Genomic DNA, 18,390 nt, shown 5'->3' with positions numbered 1-18,390 from the left:
AGATCAAGTCTAACTTAATGTGGAACAAATGGAGTGAATTACATGAAAATTACAACTGAAATAGTAACTCAGTTATGTGTGCACAGGCAGTCATGGTTGTTTTAGTCATGATATACTAGTCCTAAAACTTTTAGTAAAAGCCAATTGGGTTATGTCAAAAAGAAGATCTGAGAATTCTGAAATGCAGACCAGTGGTTGCATTTCAGACCAGGCATCATTGCCTGGACTCTGGACTAATGACTTCCTCGCAGTTTGAAGTGTTTGCATGGATGTTCAGGACTTCTTCTAAATGTTTAATTTAATGCAGTTTAAGACCTGAGAAAGAGCACCATTTTTCAAGCTTTCTGAAAGGAGATCTGTTGGAAAACACAAACTCCTTCACCTACTAAATGCATAGATACATATTTGTATCCACTATTAGTTTTCCCTTCCACTGATATTTAGAACGAATCTCTGTCCATTTGCTTTCAGGGATTTTGTTGACTGCCGAGACCTAGAACTCTTCCATTTATGAAATCTTCTTTTACCTAGAAAGATCTGAACTTACTAAAGCAATGAGGGGAAGGGACATGAACATTGTGAGAAGGATGCAGCATCTCTTATTTATGAACATACTGAGAGTTGGGGTTGTTCAGTGTGGAGAAGGCTCCACGGAGATCTTGCTGAGGCCTTTCAGTGCTTGAAGGAGACTTAGCAGAAAGATGGATAGAAAGATTTTACTGAGGCCTGTAGTGACAGGACAAGAGGCAACAGCTTTAAGTTGGATTTAGATTGGATATATGATTTTTTTCCCCCTATAAGGATGCTGAGGCATGGCACAGGTTGCCAGAGAAGCTGGGGATGCCCTATCCCTCAAGCTGAGATCAGGCTGGATGGGACTTTGAGGAGCCTGGTTTAATGGCAGGTGTCCCTGCCCATGGCAGGGGGTTGGAGTAAGTGAGCTTTGAGGATTCCTTCCAACTCCAGCCATTCTGTGACTTGATTAAAATATGAGCTGTAAAGACAGCTAAAATACATGTTTGTAATTACTGTTGCTTTTTTGGGTTTTCTCTGAAGCATGTTGCAAACACCATAATTATTAAAATGCTTCAGTTGAGCAGCACAGGGGTTATGTGTGGCACAAACAGGTGGGTGCCTGAGTCAGGGTATTGTTTAAATGTTGTGGGCTGTGAGGCATCTGCATAAACACGGATAAGTTAGATTTGGCTGGAAGCAGGAGTCATCCTTTCACTGGAACTTCCTGTCATCAGTGCTTCACAAAATTAGGAAGATGTTCAAAGACAAGAAGTGGCGGTACAGAGGTATTATATTAGACTGACATGTGTAGCCTGGTCTTTGGAGGTATTTGTTCTTATCACAACGCTGTGAAATCTGACCAAATTGGGTGCAGCAGACACCTCCTCCCTGCAGAGTCAGCTTGTAGTCTGTCACAGAACATGGGCACTGCAGCTCCAGACTGACACCAATTAGCACTTCTTATCAGGAGATGTGTGTAGCCCCTGCTTGTGTGACTCAACTAGCAGTAGTGTTACTTAAGTGAGCCTGAAACTCTTAGAAAAACCGGGCCTAAATCCAATTTTTTTAGGACAGTAGCTTATTGATGCCTACTTCAGAAACTCTTACTTTTGCCTTAGACAGTGTCCTTTGAGAACAATATGTAATTTGAAATTACATAACCCACTTCACTTTTTTTACTCACCATTGGATCTTGTTTCTGATTGTTTTTCCAGACTGGAACAAACGGATTGAATATAGGCCTGGATCTGGCAGCATACCCTTGTTTCCCAGCATCCAGCTAGAAATGTGTGATGGACCAGTGTCCTCAATCCACACCACCATTGAACTGCAGACCAATTACATTGGAAAGGGCTGTGATCGTGAAACCTACTCTGAAAAATCTCTGCAGAAATTATGTGGTATGAATATGGATTTCAGTTGACATAACAATGTTTTTGCAAACAAGGCACCAGCTTCTTGTGACCTGTAAGGATGCAGCACTTGTATTTAGCTCAGCTGGGTTACTTTGGATTGTAGCAATGAAAACTGAGAGGGTGATGATATTTGACAGCTGCTCCATCCTTCTTTTCCATTTGTTTTCACTCTACTTCATACTTTCTCCCTGCCTTATTTTAATTTTTTTTCTCTCCTGTTCCAATTCCCCTCTCGATATTTTCTTGTTCCTCATTCCATCTCTTTCTCCTTCTTTGTTCCCTCTGCTACAAATAGTGGTGTGACAGTGTAGTGAGATTTCCAGTGTAGATTTACCATCACAGGAAGACCTTAGGATTAGAAGGGAATTGAATCTCCCTGTTGTGTTTTAGTCCTCCTGACACAGCTTTCTGTTCTGCTGCTCAGTGCTGTGCCAGAGGACAAAAAGTAAAATTAAATTCTGGGCAATCATTTGAGCAAAAAGATTTAAGAAACATGAACTTCAGATAAGAGCTGACCTGGTGGAAAAATATTTCCTAATTTTTTCTTCCCTTTTTGTGCTTTTTGATAACTTCATGTAAAATGCAGAAATCAGTTTTGAAAGGCAGGTTAAATACTTTAAGGTACTGCTGTATTTTTTTCAGAATTTAAGATTCTATATCTGGCAAACCAATGGCCATGCAGTAATCCCTTCATCTTTTGATATCAGATGTCTGTCCTGCTCAAATATCCTATCTTTAGAGTTGTCCTCTGAAGCCCTGATGGTGTAGACATTAATTCCCATCTTCTCTGTCTCTTTGCCTGGTTTCTGTCTGAGCTACAGTAGCAATTGTACAATTTTTTCCATTTAAATGTGTGGATTTTGGTTTGGGGTCCTCTGGTGTAGAGCTTGCCTTTGCTCTGATAACCATCCAGAAGTGCTGCAGATTGTTAAGGTTAATACACTAACCTTTATGAAATAATTTTTGTAAATGAAAATTTTCATCCAATGTAATAAATTATTAAAAATGGAGAAGAAATTTCCAGGGGAAAATGGTTGGCAGTTGCAATTATCAGGTATCAGTGGAGATGAAGAAAGGGAGGTAAAAGTGAGTGGGAATAGTAGCATTGTCATAAAATCTGAATGTTTTCAACTTCAAAATTGCTTAGTTAAGATCACAGAAACAATCATGACTTTGCTTCTATGTCTTTATCCAACTGGTTTTGCTCTAGAAGAGCAGATGAAAATCCATCTGCCCCAATATGCATCTTAATCATGGTAATGATATTAAATCTGAGAGGCAGAGCATGGCTTAATTTCATAAAATACTAAAATTTTAATAAAAATAAATATGTTATAGCTAAAGTCAAATACTTTTGCCTCCTCTAAAAGCAGCCAAAATAACTTTGCTTTGTGCTGTTACAGACCTGAACTTCAAATGGCACAGTCACTCAGCCCAGATCACTACAAACAAGACCTAAACCATGAAATTATTTCCTTGAAATCAAACAATGACAGCAGCTATATCCAACAATATTATCATTTCAAGTATAGGGCTGAAAGGAGGTACCTTCAGCTGGTGTAAAAGTCCTTAGTTGAGGAAGGTTGTACAAACTCTAAGGGGCTCTGTTTGCAGAGTGTGGCTTGATTGCCTCACCTGGTGACACTGGAGTAGAAAAGAGAATTACAGGCATCTCTCAGGTCTGCCAGGGCCATTGTGGTGGCTGCAGGCAGGTCTGAGCAGTGGACAGACATCCCTGCTGAACTTCATCTCTGGCTCAGCACATCTGGGAAGGAAGAAAATGGAAAAACACTTGAGAAAACAAGTAAGAGTGTAAGAGTGTATGTAAATAGGGGGAAACTTCTCACTGCTGAAAGAATTTTTCTTTTGGTCCAGGTTTGCCATATCTTCATAGAGAGCAGACATGGTAGAAACTTGTAACAGGACTTTGATGAAAAGGCTGTAAGTGACAATGTGCTTTACATGAGAATTGCATTTAGCCTGGCCTGCACTTTGCTATTTAGTATTTATTACCATCCTTGATGCAGAGAGAAATCTTATGAAAGCAGCTTAAATTATTTCTGGAAATCAGTTTTTCTCCCAGACGTTACCTTATTGTAACTAATGGTTGGATGATAAAATCCTTTGAAAAGGATGAAAACCCTGAATTATTTTGTACAGTGAAGCATGATGTGATTGCAGAGGCTGCAGAACTGAGCACTCAGCTCTTCAGCATGTAAAACACAAGGCCTTTCTGTATAAGTAAAGATCCGGTTTGCAAAATAAATCCTGTGCTCATTTCTTCATTTATATGTTGGAAATCTGGAGAAAGCAGATGTTAAGGAGGGTGAATTAAAATTCATTATTTATATGATGGAAGGTTTAAATCTGCTTTTCAATAACCTAGAGATTTGCACTCCTTTATACAGTCAAGGTGGGCAGCTAAAATGAATAAATTACACTTGAGTCATTTTAAAGTCAAGGAATTATTAGTGTTGTGCCTCAAAGCATTTTAGAAAGCATTTTTTTACCTTGTTACCTGACAGTAATAAAAAGTACAGACTGACTGAAAGACACAATTTGAACTGCAAAAACACATCAGAAAAAAATCACACTAAAATAAACATAGGTTAAGGAGTCTAAAATAAAGTGTAAAGATGGCTCTAGTGCTGTCTCCTTTCCCTCTAAATGTAAATAAAATAGAAAATATTTGGGATTTCCAATTCTCACATGTGGCAGATGGGAAACTGAGACAGGGAAACACTATCAGCATCAAGGCCCTGCTCCAGCCATGATCCTGCTCTCTCTCCATTAACCTGGGTGGTGTAGCATTGCAAGAGGCCCAAAGAAAGTTGTTGATCTGATCACGAAGGACAGTTTGGGCTGGATGTTACTTGGATTATTTGTTTCCAGCTAAGCCAGCAGTCTGGTCCAGCTCAGGAAGCAGCATCACTGTGTGCTTTTCCTGGCACAAAGTCTGGAGCCCAAATTTGCAGGATTGGGAGAGGAGGTGGAGCCAACTGCATAAATCACTTGTGAAAATAAGCACTTTTATATGCAAGAGGTGCCTCAGGGGTCTCACCCCAAAACTTAACTTCATGCAGCAGTTCCTGCATTGTTCTGGAAGCATTTTGGAAGAAAAGGGCATCAGGCACTACATTTTGGAAGAGCACTGACCACATGATAAGGCTGTTCTGGGAACACCTCCAGAGAGATCCTGTTTGCATTGCTCCAGGTCTGTCTCTGTACATGAGAGGAGTCTGGGACTCTGGCTGCATTTATTAGGATAGGAAAAGCATGATTTATTCCAGCCAAATCTCCCAAGCACATAATCCAATGATTTTTCTCAGGGCAGGATTAAAACACATAACAGGATGAGATTCCAAACTTAGCCATAAATGTCCATACAAATATGGGTAGATAAAGTAGAACCTGTTGAGCTTGGTGCTGGTTACACAAATGCACTGTCCTGTATTATCCAGAATTACAGTTTGTAAAATAAATACATGTTGTCTACATGCTCAAACTGTGAACATATAGGTGTTAGGTTTGGTATTCAAATTATCACTTCAAAATAGCCTCATTTTACAATAATAACTTTTGGAGAAGAATCCAAGACATTCAGTTACAGAATAAGGTAAATATTTCCAAATCATTACTGTAATACATTTTTTTAAAGCCCGTATGAAACAATTCTACGCACTTTTGGCTTAAAATTTTTTGCACTCCGGCAGAGCATTGGGATTTTTTATCTCTTTTTGGATGGTGAAGGAGGGCAGAACACCTTAGCAAGGGATTTTTTATGCCATCACAGTTTGCTCGCCATATTGTTACTTGACAAAGCAGCAAAAGGAATACAAAGATTGTGCTTTTTACCCTTGGAATCATATTTCCTGCTACAGCTGTCTTTCACCAGTGGGTAAATGCTCTGGGTAGCTCATTGCATGGTTTTCTTAGTGCCTGGCAGTTGATAAGCTGTAAGCAAACACAGAGCTGTGAAGAACTGTGCCATTTTATCAGATCTTGGTACCACAGTGTTTTCTATCTCAGTCTATCATTAAAGAACACACAGAGCTCCAACCATCAAATATGTACCAGAAAGCAGCACTGGAGTGATATTATCTGGTTGGGGTGTGATGCTTCTTTCCTCTCAGCCCCTAAATTTTCAGGCTAACCCAGAGATACAAGGCTTTGAGGGGAGGAACATCAGGAGATGTGCAAAGATTCCAAAAGAGGCTCTCACCCTGATGTGGTTGTCTTGCTTCTTTATTCCATGAGGTCCGGGGGGAAGAGAGGGGGAAAGAGGGCAAACAGGAAGGGTTATGGCCTTATCTAGGTTCTAGACAGGGACAGCTTCTTGGCTCTCTGCCAACCCCGTGAGAGTAGGAAGGAGGGGACGAGGCTTATCTGATCAGAGTCACAGGGGTCCCTGGAAATGGGGAAGAGCATAGCCTGAGCACAGTGTAACAGGGGTGAATCCCCCCTGTGAATGGACATTCCTCCCAGAATTACTGGGGATATCGATGACTGGCTGCTGGACACTGTGGGGCCTGTCCTGCATTCATCACCACTGTGCTGTATTTTACAGCACATCATCCCCACAAACCTTCATGCTGTCAGGGTGGGAAGACAAATGCAGAAAATTTGTTTTGACTCTTAGCAGATCTTGAAATAGCTGAAGAAATGTCATTAATTTCAGAAAATAATGAACATTTCTGAGAAAGATAACTTTACATTATTTTTTTATAGTTTTATGTAAAGTACATTTAATCTAGAAAGCTCTTGCTGGTTCATGATGGTGGGCATTTTATAACATTTCAGTGATTTGCTATTGCGGCTGGTAGGAGCATTTGAGTAGTAAAATAGTCTAAAGAGTGTGAATCAGAACCCTTGCCTATATTAATCTTCTCAGCTTTTTCACTGGTCCCTCATTGTGTTATTCATTATGTGATTTGCAGGAGCTTCCTCAGGTGCCATTGACCTGTTACCATCTCCCAGTACAACAACCAACTGGACAGTTGGGCTCCTCATAGATAGCAATGACATGATTTTTAAATTTGATGGAAAGCAAGGAGCCAAAATCCCAGATGGAATAGTCCCGAAAAATTTAACTGATCAATTCACCATCACTCTGTGGATGAAACATGGACCTAGTCCTGGATTAAGAGCTGAGAAGGAGACTATTCTCTGCAACTCTGACAAGACAGGTGAGTCTGTGTATGGAAAAAAATGTTATGCAAAGGGAATATCAACAGCAGTAAAGTGTTGCCATGACTCCTGATTTAATTTGGTCTGAGAAAAAAAATAATCTCAGATGGTGCCACTCCAAGCATTGCTGACTTGAGAGCTTATTGAGAGGCCTGATGACTACCTAAATTTCAAACACAGCTGGGATAACACAGCTAGAGATTTCCCAGGAATTTACTGATAACATAACTAAATTATGTTTAATATTTTTTTCATTATTTAGACTGAAACAGTTGTAATCCTCCACTGAAACAAGTTAGATAAAATATGCATTTGATTTTCATTTATTAGCTGGGACAGGATGATTCCATGAACAAAGCTGATATAGCATAATTCAAGAAGAGTCATACCAATCCATGAGAAAACTCAGTTCTTTGGGGTTTCTCTGATGTGACTGGGTGCTGTCAGTGTGTGAGGCTCCCAGACACCAAGGGCTGTGTGTGGCTGAGCCAGGTGTGTCCCCATGCAGAGATGAACCGGCACCACTACGCTCTCTACGTGCACAACTGCCGCCTTGTGTTCCTGCTGCGCAAGGACTTCGACCAGGCTGACACCTTCCGCCCCGCCGAGTTCCACTGGAAGCTCGACCAGGTACCTCCCTCATGTTTCCCAAGGTCATCCAGGACCCTTCCTCCTCAGGCCTTTAGGCTGCACCGGGAACCACCCAGATCCCACAGCAGCTGTCCAGAGTCTGTCCATAGTCTTCCAAAATCTCTTGCAATTACACTGCAACTTGCAGCTGTTGCAACTCTAATTAGGATTCACATAAAAAGAGACAAATAAGTTAACTTCGTAAGTAGAGGTTTATATCCTTTGGCAGTGGAGAGAGACATGATATTGCATATAGTTCCTTAAATGTTTTCCATTTATCATTTTTTAAAAATCTGCTTTATCAGCACAATGGGAGTGATGGAAACCTTTTTGGTTAAGATCATGCTGATACACAGAAAGGCACTTCTATTGTATTGTAAATCCTATCTGCAGATCTTTTATCTGCTGTGCTGTATGTAATTTTGCCTTATTATTAAGCATATATTGCAAGAAAATTATTATTAAAGACATAAGAGTTGCCTTTCATAGACTTATTCATTCTAGGCAGGATAAGCATCATTTGGATGAAAGAAGACAGACTTCGGCAAAGTACTATTTTTTTCAAAGGAAGTTCCTTCTTATCTTTGGGTCCAAAATATGCTATGGAAAATGTAGCTATAGGAATGTTTACTTTTCTAATTCACCTTCTAAATTTATATAAAAATGATATCTCCATCATGTTTATGAAATGAGTGTGGTAAGAAAGTCTGTGGTGGTCATAGCACTCGCTTTGCATTTACGCTAACCAGTCTGTAATCAGTTTGTGCTGTACTTGATATGAAATCTTAGTGTCTCAAAATGAATTGAAATCAAATCATATTGAAGATTGCAAATTAGAAGTAACTGATATAATCTCAGATAAGGCTGTTGTGAATGCTAAAGATGGACTTGTATTTCTAAACTCAGTACTAAGCATCTAATTAATGATAATGCAAAGTGTTTGGGAAGTATTGCGATTTTGAAAATTGGGTGCAGTCCACTTCTATATCCTTAAAATGAGAGAGAACCAATGTCCTCTCAATAAATGAAATTTCTGTGTGACTCTTGTGACTTAGCCACGGACTTTCCTAACTACTACTGAAAACTCATACATGATGTAAACTAGAGACAGAAAATATTTTTAGATCACTTGATTAATTTCCTTTCATTTGGCTGCTGTCAATTGATTTCCACTGTATATTTTCAGCTGTTGTTTATAGATGAAAAAGAAAGTAAGATTAAAATAAAGTTTGTTATGTGCCCAGAATTCCATGAAGATAGATTTATATTGTCAAGGTGATACTGTTGTAAGTTTTGTCATGAAGGGACCTCATAAAAATTGCAACTTTATCTCTTCTTCATACTCCATCTGGCCTATATGGTAGAGTAAACTAAAAGAAACTGAAAATAAAACATGTGGGAATAATGGGCCAGGAGAGAACTTGCATGGTTTTGAAGACAAGGCAGTGAGAAATTGTCACTAAAATGTAGTAAAATGATGCCTTCTTCTAACTATATACGCAGAGTGGTCTATCTTAGAAAGCCTTTCTCTTACTTAGAAAGTATTTTAAAACCACATCATAAAACAAGTTAGGGTCCTACTCAATATGAAAATAAGCCGGGCTAGACTTTCAGGAGTAGATTAATTTGATTATTTGCATATTTAGAAACTGACATACCACTGGAAATCTCACCTTCAGAACAGTTTATTCTGTAGTGGCAAACCCTCCGATTCCCTGCTGTTGTTGTTTTGTTAAGAAAAGCCTGGAAATGGAGCAGTGCCCAGCTGCTCTCTCTGTTACCCCACCTGTCCTGTGGGACAGGGCTCTGCAGACAGGACAGGACAGAAATTACTCTGCAAGACCCTCCAGGGCTTGGTCCCAACCACAGCCAGAGCAGAGGAAAATGTGGCAGAGAACTTTATTGCTGAGCTCACTTTATGAGTGCAACAATCTAGAGATTGCTTTTGCTGTTATCCAGTGACCTTGGAAGAGGGTGAAGTTTGAACTGGTGAAATCATTTATCACTCTCACTGCAGAACAGTAAAATTTATGATACCAGCTGCTCTGGGCTCTGTCTGCTCCATAAGACTCTTCATTCTTTCAGGGCACTGACTAAGTTTAATTTAATTGTCTAGATCTCATTTCTGTGGTGGGGGAGTTGGGCACACACCTTAGCTGCAGGCTCTGTCCTTGTCTGGATACAGGGATCCACAGAACATTTTACACAGTTGCAGCTGAGCAGTGCATCTGGAGCCTCTTGACACCACAAGCCTTGCACAAGAAGTGTCTGAAAGCACCACATGACAGTGCCTGCCAGGTTAGCTCTGGGAAGATTGTCTTTAAGTCAGTTCATAACCTAAGGATTTATTTACTATATGGCTTTCACTTTATTTGGCCCTATTTGTTCAATTGATGGCCTTTGCTGGGTGAATCTTTTACTTACTGCACTGATCCATGACCTGAGAGTGCCACAGCCATGGGCAGACGTGCCTTTACCAGTGACCTACTGACACAGGACCTCCACAAAAGGTGCTGATAACCAGAGGTATTAGACTTTTCACTGAGGGTGTCCTTGTTATTTATAAGAAACATGGGGAAAAAGAATTGTGGATAGTTTGGGATTTTCCACACTTTCTTCCTTTTACAAATTAAGTGTCTTAGTTGTGAGAGAACCCATTAGCAGTAATCTGGAAAAAAAAAGGTATGGAAAGAGCAATGTTAAAGAAAATCAGTGTCAGGTCTGTAACTGGTAATAAAAACTGCAATAGATGCCTAGGTAGTGGAGCTTCCTTCATTTTATTTCCATTTCCTTGTAAGCCCAGGTGTTTCCTTTGTTTCAGGATCATGAACTTTTTTCTGAGTTTCCCATTCAAAAGTTTAAATTTAATATCAATATGTGTTTGTCAACATTTATGTAATTTCTTTTCTTGTACTTTAAGCATTGGACACTTTTTAAACCAAAAACTTATTACAAAAAGGGCAGAAATTACTTTTGACAAAACAAAAAATTTGTTACCAAAGTCAGTAAAAGGCATCTAAAGTATCACCTAATTATCTCAAATGGATAAGAACATAGGTTTTATTTTAAGTGAATTATTTAGGCAGCCAAATATGCATTTGGACCATCTAAGAATAGCATATAAAATATTAAAACTGTTTCTTTGACTTTCTTAGAAAGCTGTGAACCAAACCAGAATTGTAGTTTGAATGAGTAACCCAGTCATTCAAGCCTTTTGTGACAGTGGAATACATAACACTGAACAGGATGATGTATTTCACACTGTTCAGAACAGGTATTACACTTTTCATACAAATATGAGGACAGCCGAAAGGTATTTTTTCTTCTCCTAAATCAATAGGATAACAACACTTTTTTTTTTATAGGAAGAAGGTATCTGAGCCAGAGATGAACAATTTTTTCATGTACTTTATTCATAGTGCAACATTATTTTCAGGATGTTATCATTCTGCAAACAGTCTTCACCCCATGGGCAAAATTTATGTTGATCCCATTAAAAACAGGGAATCTAGTGCATGATCTGGAGTCATTCTAAGTCAGCAAAAACCAGATAAACATGCAGAAAGTTATTGTTTCTTTACTAAGATGAGATAAATTATTTGAATAATCCAGAATTAACCTGCAGTGCTTTTCATTGTGAAAAAGCCCCAAAACAATTCCTTTTCTAACAGGAACTACAAGAGACAGTTTAGATTAAGTCTAAATGTGGTGCATTTTGTCTGTGTGGGCACAGAGCTGCTGAAGGCTTAAGACAAGGCCTTGGTTTGCACTTCACCACTTCAGTGGCCACACACACACCAGGGGTTTCCCCTGGAGGAAACAGCCATGGCAGTCAAGCACTTCACTCCCAGCTCCTTTTTTAAAATCAGCACCTGCTCAAGGACATGGTAGAGCAGGAACTGCCTTTCAAAGGAGTTTATGTTACCTGATAAGAGAGTAAAGTGAAATTGATTTGGTATTTGGACTCTTTTTTTAAATATAGTTAAATTGGATATTTTCATCAAATAACAGGATTTATGCCTGGAAGTGGTTCTTTTATGCTGGTTTGTTAAACATTGTTTTTAGAATTGTTATTTGTGTGCATTCAGTTTTAAGAGCACCCTTCATATAATAACAACTGTGCATAGCCTCCCTCTTGAAAGATCCAGAGAGAGAGAAAAGGAGTGAATACTTATGGAAAGTGCACAATAATCTCAGTCCAGGAGGGGTAAGGGTACACAGAGAGACAGGATGTTGTGAATTTCCATCACATTTCTCTGTGCATGAAATTTGTTCTCTAGGTAAAATCCATCAGGCTTGTCAGTCCCATCCTTTCCAACATGATGCTCTATTTGAAGTCACCTTTTTTTTTTATGATGGAGTTTAGTTGTTTATTACTTGAAGCTTAGAAGAGTTCCTTATGCTCTTAAACACTTACTTTAGAAATTGGTACATAGGCCTGCATTGCTTTATGCATACAGCTTTAATAAAACTGCAGAAACAAATAAGTGAGGTGTTTGTCTACAGAGCCATTAAGAGAGAAATGATAAATGAATGACTTATTCTGCAACAGAGATGAAAAAAATTCCAGGATTTAAAAAGTCTTTGTGGCATTCCTGGTACCTTAATTGCCTTCCATTACAGCCCTGTCTATTCTGACACACTTTATTGCTACTTTCCATCTTTAAATGCTATTTTGACAAATATTTATTCAGTGTCTTGCTTCAAAACAGTTTTTGGTAGCACAAGGATGAGTCACCAGTGATGATAAATACTAAAAATATTCTTTGAGATTCCAAGTGAAAGAAGCTTGTTTAATGTAAGTTTTTAATGCAACTGCTCTATCACTGATAACAACAAAATCTTGACAAATCACACACAGTGGCTGTCCAGAACTTGCTTTATGACATACAGAAGTCCCCTTGAGCCCTTCTGAAGTATTCCCTACAAATTGGTGTGCCTTTGTGCATTTCGGATTTCTGCAGTACAGCCTGATGTGAAATGCAGTGACTGCTCTGTGCTTCTGTAATACTTCTGTGACCTTAAGGAACAACCAAACTCAACATTTTATCATTTCTCTACTTGCTTTTGCTTGAAGTAATTTGGACATTTTTCTGCATATTTCTGTTCCACATTTTGCAATTTTATGACCTGTTTTATTACAAGTTTATTACACTGGTATGGGATTTTCACACCTGTTCATGCTCAGCTACTGTTCCCCAAGACTTTAAAAGAGCTGGGTCAACCCTTTTGAAAATTATCCCTATTATGTGCTGTCCTTTGGGTTTACATGGGCAACTGTTTTTCCCATATGTAGTTATGGTCATTTCCAAGGGAAGTTAGAACTGTTGCACACATTCTTTAGACCCTGAGACACCAATTTCTCAATTAAAGCAGAAAAAAGCAAAGGAAGGAAACTCTACATAGAATAAAAGGAAGTTATAATTGTCTATAGCACCATGAAATAATAAAAAATATGACATTCTTAAAGCATCCTGTGGGAAGACCCTCCAACTAATTTCATTTCTTAGAGAAAAATTTTGATATGGAGTTATTAATAAATCTAAACAAGCTGGATTAAAGTGTCTGTGAGTGCCCTGGTTTTACACTACTCCGGGAACTCAAGAAATTGAAAGCCTAGAATGGAAATTCCCAATGAAACTATGCTTTCAAGGTGAACAGTCACATTTACTCTCTTATTTGTCAGCTATTTCTAATATTTCTCTTTTACACTACATGTGATTTATCACTTATGCTCCAGAATTTGTATGACACATGAAGAAACAGGTTTGGAAATGTTCAAGATCTATTACTTGGGCAATTTCCTGAGGCCCCTCAGGAAATTTAGCTTAAAGGAAAAGCAGATTGGCTTTCAGGTGGTGCCTGAAGCATTTCACAAAGATAGGACTGATATCTTCATCCTTGCAAAGGCAGGTTAGGAGACAAAGAAGTTGTGCTATTAATAAATATAAATTAATTTATCCATGTTTATGAACTGTTTATTCCAACCTTAGAGCCAGGGTTTCTGGCTGTCTACAGCATGGTGGTGTTTTTCCATGGATTTACTTTAACATCTGGGTAGTCTCTTGACAATGTCTAAGGCAAGAAAGGCATATTTTCAAGCACATAATGAAAAAATAAGTAAAAACAAAGAACTGAGCAGCTTTCTAGTCCTACAGTTAAAAACAAAACACAGGATGCTGCCTAACTGCAGTCAGCAAGTGTTACTGAACTGACATATTTGCTTGATGCAATTTAGGAACAAGAAAGGTTGGTTATAATAGAATTATTTCATGCAATGAAATGAATGAATGAACTACTGATCTAATTTACTAAGACACCTGGAAGTTACAGCATGACAGCACAAAGACATGCTGCAGCTACTGTACATAATCAGGTTTTTCAGGTGCTTTATCTGTCAGCATGATTAAACAATTTCATTATTAAAGTTGTAATTAAGCCATCCATATTTTTGAAACCCATTGTGAAAATCACTATTACACATTACAAGTTTCAAGGCTACAAAAGCAGCTCAAAGCTCGCATGCAAATCAGTTTGCAAACTCTTCCTGTCACTGCAGTGAAGTATCCTGTGTCACTGCCACAAGTGAATGTACCTTAAATAGAAAGATTCTCATTTGAAAGCTGCATTTTCTAATGCAGTTATTTACTTGCACCAAGTAAGAATTTGATCTCCTAATCTTCCCTTTCTAGACTTTACCCACTAAATTTTCATTTTCTTATATCTATTATTTGAAACTGTAGTGCGTGTACGTTGTGCAACCTTGGCACAGAGAGAGATGCACTTTATGTATCTCCTTAAAATTCCTTCCAGCTCTAAGTAATGTCTAATATTCTAAAAATATATCATTATGATTGCTAGTGGTTTAGTAAAACTTATATCAGGCATTTGTCATGTGAAAGTAGCCATATAAACAACTCCTCACCTAAGAGTGCAGGAGTAATTTAGCTATACTATGGATTTGTCAGTTTTCACTGTATCGTCTCTCTAGGTCATCAAAATCAATATTCTTATTTACAGAGCTCCTGGGATGTATTAGGAATGACTGTGGTGGGTAAACCAAATGTGTGATTTACATGAATTTGAAGAAAGATCAATTTTGCTTTTCATAAAGAGCTCTACTTTTCTAAAGATATTGACTGTCTTAAGACATAGATTTAAAAAACAATTCTTTGCATTCACCAAGATTTCAGAAGAATTTATATCTATTGAACATATTGAACTTTTCTGTTATTACTGTGTTTATGTGCTGCAGAAAGTAAAAAATTCCTGAGGGCGGCACTAGGCATCTGCAGAGCTGATGAGCCAGCAGGAAATTACTGGTGTGAATCTGCACTGGCCAAGATTTCAAACCTCTGCTTCCTTACCAATGGATACTCACTGTGTAAGGATAAAGGAGAATCAGCAGTTGTTAAATAAGGTCAGGGTAACTGCAGTTTTTCAGTTCAATGCCACCAAATAAAAACGTACTATTCAAGCTGTTCTTGAATCCGTAAGCTTTGCCAGAGTGTGGCAGAGGCAGGCTAATTTCAAAATTTAGTATTAACCATTCTCTCATTAGCAATTATGACCTGATTAGGTTACAAATAATTGTGGATCCACATACAGTTTTGTAGCAGTACTATTGCTGGCTAGGAAATGGAAATCCTTATGAATAATTTCATGTCTTGAAAGCTTTTTCTACTTCAGCGTTCCATATTCTTTATAAACAGGCAATGAACCCTACAGAAACTTCTTAGGCAGACAAAAGCAGGATCCTCATCTGACTTTTTCATTAGCAGAAGTTGTTTTCAAATGAAATTCCAAATGCAACTTTAATGTTAGAAATTGCAAGTTTATTGAATCATAATTTCAAGAAAGTTTCTGGCATTTTTTGGTATTAATGATAGCTGTGATGTTTTGTAGGGGTTTTAAAAGTAATTGCATATTAAAGTTGTAACACATCTCCATCAGCAAGAAAATTTACCAAAAGAAGCATCACTATGACATAGAAGTTGCACACACTTCTGGTAGAGTATTATAACAAACCTTCGAATTTTAAAATATCCTCACAGCAGCCAGGGAAGTTCCTATTTCTAATTTACTCACGACTGCTTGAAAACAGACAAAATCTGCAGACTGATATTGCACAGATCTTCCTACCCCTATTTCAGTGTTCTTCCAAGTGGACAATGGTATTTCAGACACTCCAGAATTTTACTGCGTTTTTTCAAGCAGTTATGCAGAGTTGTCATGGTTTGACGCTGGCACAATGCCAGCGCCCCATGAAAATGCAACCTACCAATCAAATGCTGTGAACTGCGATCGAGAACAGAGCAAAGCAGGCCAAACTTAATAACAAAGGAAAGACTTTATTACACTACTAATAATAATATAAAGGGGAAGAAAAAGAAAAAAGAACACACAAACTTCAAAATTAAAACCTTCCAAAACATTCCTCCTCCCACCACCCAACTCTAACAAACCACAGCGAGACCCATTTAGATCCTTAATCCAGTTTTCACCCTTCAATATAATCAATACTGAATCCATCGGGGAAGAGAGGAGTCCCCCTTGCACCACAGACCCCCAGGAAACACAGCTGCCACCTCTTGTGGCACTGCCCAGACACACCGGCCAGCGTGACGCTCTCCTCTCCATGTCACAGTGCTCTCACCACCATGCATGGACAGAGACTGCTCATAGGGCCCCTTTAAGGATGCTTTGCCAAGGACCACCAGGAACAACAGTCCAGTGTCGCATTTCGGGACTAGAGTCCCCCCCATTTTCCCCTGGGGCCGAGGGTCCAAGGACAGAGATCGCCTTCTCTTCTTCTCTGAAGACGGAGGGCATCATCACACCCTCCTCAGCTGTCTCTCTGTCCATTCCTGAACTGGTAGTTGCTGAAGAAGGTCTCTTGGCTCACCAGTGCATCCCCCTAAAATGCAGTCTCTCTTGAAAGAAGGAGTGGTTCAGTCTATGGTAAACAAGCAGACTCCAGCCAAAAGCCACTCCATCATCTCCCCCCAACCTTCTTCTCTGAACATCTGAGGTCCCAGGCTGTCTCTCTTTCCTTCAAATTGAGGAGGAGTAATATTTCATAAAGCCTTCATTCATAGGAAAGGGTTAAAATTCCCGGACTCCCCGGACGGCTGAAATCTGGCCCAGGACTCTGTCTCCCATCTCCCACGCTGGGCATCTTCCCCCCGCTTCTCCTTCTCCTCTGCCAGCAAACTCCCAGGTGTCTGCTGGCTCTCTTTCTCTTTTCCCTCTAGCTTAGGGGAGGGGGAACAAAGACATCCCAGATGTTCTCCACCCTTCCGTCCGCAGGAGCTGGCCCAGCTCGGTTCCGATCCTTCACCCCCTGGCCTACCTCTGCAGGCCGCATGGCTCCCCTCCCCCAGCCAGCCTGGGCTGGGCAGGGGAGGTCTGTACCTTGCGATGACCGGAACCAAAGAAGAACGAGTCCTCCTGGGAATTCCGCTTTTAACCCCTCTGTGTTCTCAGAGGCGTGTCCACCTTCAATTTGTCACCCCAAGTGTCAATATCCAAACCTGACCCCTGACTGTGACCTCTTCCTTCCAAAAAAAAAAATTCTCTTCCCGTGTCAAACCATGACAAGAGTCCAGGATCTCACTAAATTCTTTTCCTATCTTACAGTGATCCTTTCATTACTGATTCAGTCTCTTCTCTTCCAGTTTGTTCACTCCAATTAACCTGTGGACTCAAACCTGTTCAGAGGAATTTACTGTTGCTGTAATTGCACACATGGCCTGCATGGAATTTTTTATTCTTTTCTAAGTGGTCTCATGCCCTCTCTCCCTCAGGCACCTCTATCACCATCCTTGGATTTGGATGCACTCCTGAATGAGGGTTTGCTGTAATTCCATGGCCAGCACAGAGACCCTGATTTCAAATTCAGCTTTCATTTTCCATATGATGAATATTTAACCAAATGTGGCTGATTTAATGAAAATTCTTGCACTAACTTATGACCCGGTGCTCAGCTAAAGTAAATAGAATGAGAATTGGGATAGCAGTTAAGTGTATTACAATTCAGACATAAATGATGGTATTAATATGACTCTAGAACGTGTGCAATAGGAGGCCTTAGATATTCCTGTGTGTGCAGAGGTGACAGGAAACGTCCAGTTGCTTTCAGGTAATAAGAGACATTGCTGACTGTCACACTTGGATTCCTTCCTGCAAGGGCAGAGCTGCTGTTGCTCTCCTCAAATGTCACTTCCTAGCCCAAATGGACTAATTGTTTGGATTTCAGAAATACACAGCTCTCAGCTGGCAGACAAGCCACCTATTGTCTTTATTTCTGCAGTTACAGTTGTTTTATGTCATGTAAGTCTTCCATATGACTTGGTAAGGGTCTGTTATAAAATAATTTAGGGAAGCATGTTGGAATTTTTGTCCTTAATATTCAGATTTTTTTTTTCTTTAAGTTATTTACCATTTTGAAAGCTAACTGTCAAAACTAAAAAGGCATATTTTTCAGCGTTGTTTCTTTTTTTTTTACCTGAAGAACTGTTGTCCCATTTCTAACAATAGTAATTTCAGTACCCATTTACCAGTCAGCGAGAGTGTTTCACTGGGAAAATTTCAGACAGCTCAATTGTGAATAAATGTTTGAACCTTTAAGCAATTCCTTTAA

The 18,390-nt window shown here is 39.3% G+C and overlaps 1 protein-coding gene across 3 annotated transcripts in view; it reads left to right on the top strand.

The window, feature by feature from the left end:
• CLSTN2 (calsyntenin 2) overlaps window positions 1–18,390 on the top strand; it is a 354,435-nt gene that overhangs the window by 274,500 nt on the left and 61,545 nt on the right. For all 3 annotated transcript variants that reach the window (XM_072933585.1, XM_072933586.1, XM_072933587.1), the window contains 3 exons: window positions 1,731–1,916; window positions 6,869–7,117; window positions 7,627–7,748. In XM_072933585.1, coding sequence (XP_072789686.1) covers window positions 1,731–1,916; window positions 6,869–7,117; window positions 7,627–7,748 — 557 coding nt within the window. The remainder of the gene's footprint in view (window positions 1–1,730; window positions 1,917–6,868; window positions 7,118–7,626; window positions 7,749–18,390) is intronic.

This window comes from Taeniopygia guttata, chromosome 9 (genome assembly GCF_048771995.1).
Source record: "Taeniopygia guttata chromosome 9, bTaeGut7.mat, whole genome shotgun sequence".
In the NCBI taxonomy this organism is placed as follows: domain Eukaryota; kingdom Metazoa; phylum Chordata; class Aves; order Passeriformes; family Estrildidae; genus Taeniopygia; species Taeniopygia guttata.
Note: the sequence above shows the minus strand (reverse complement) of the source record. Positions and strands in the feature narration are given on the sequence as shown.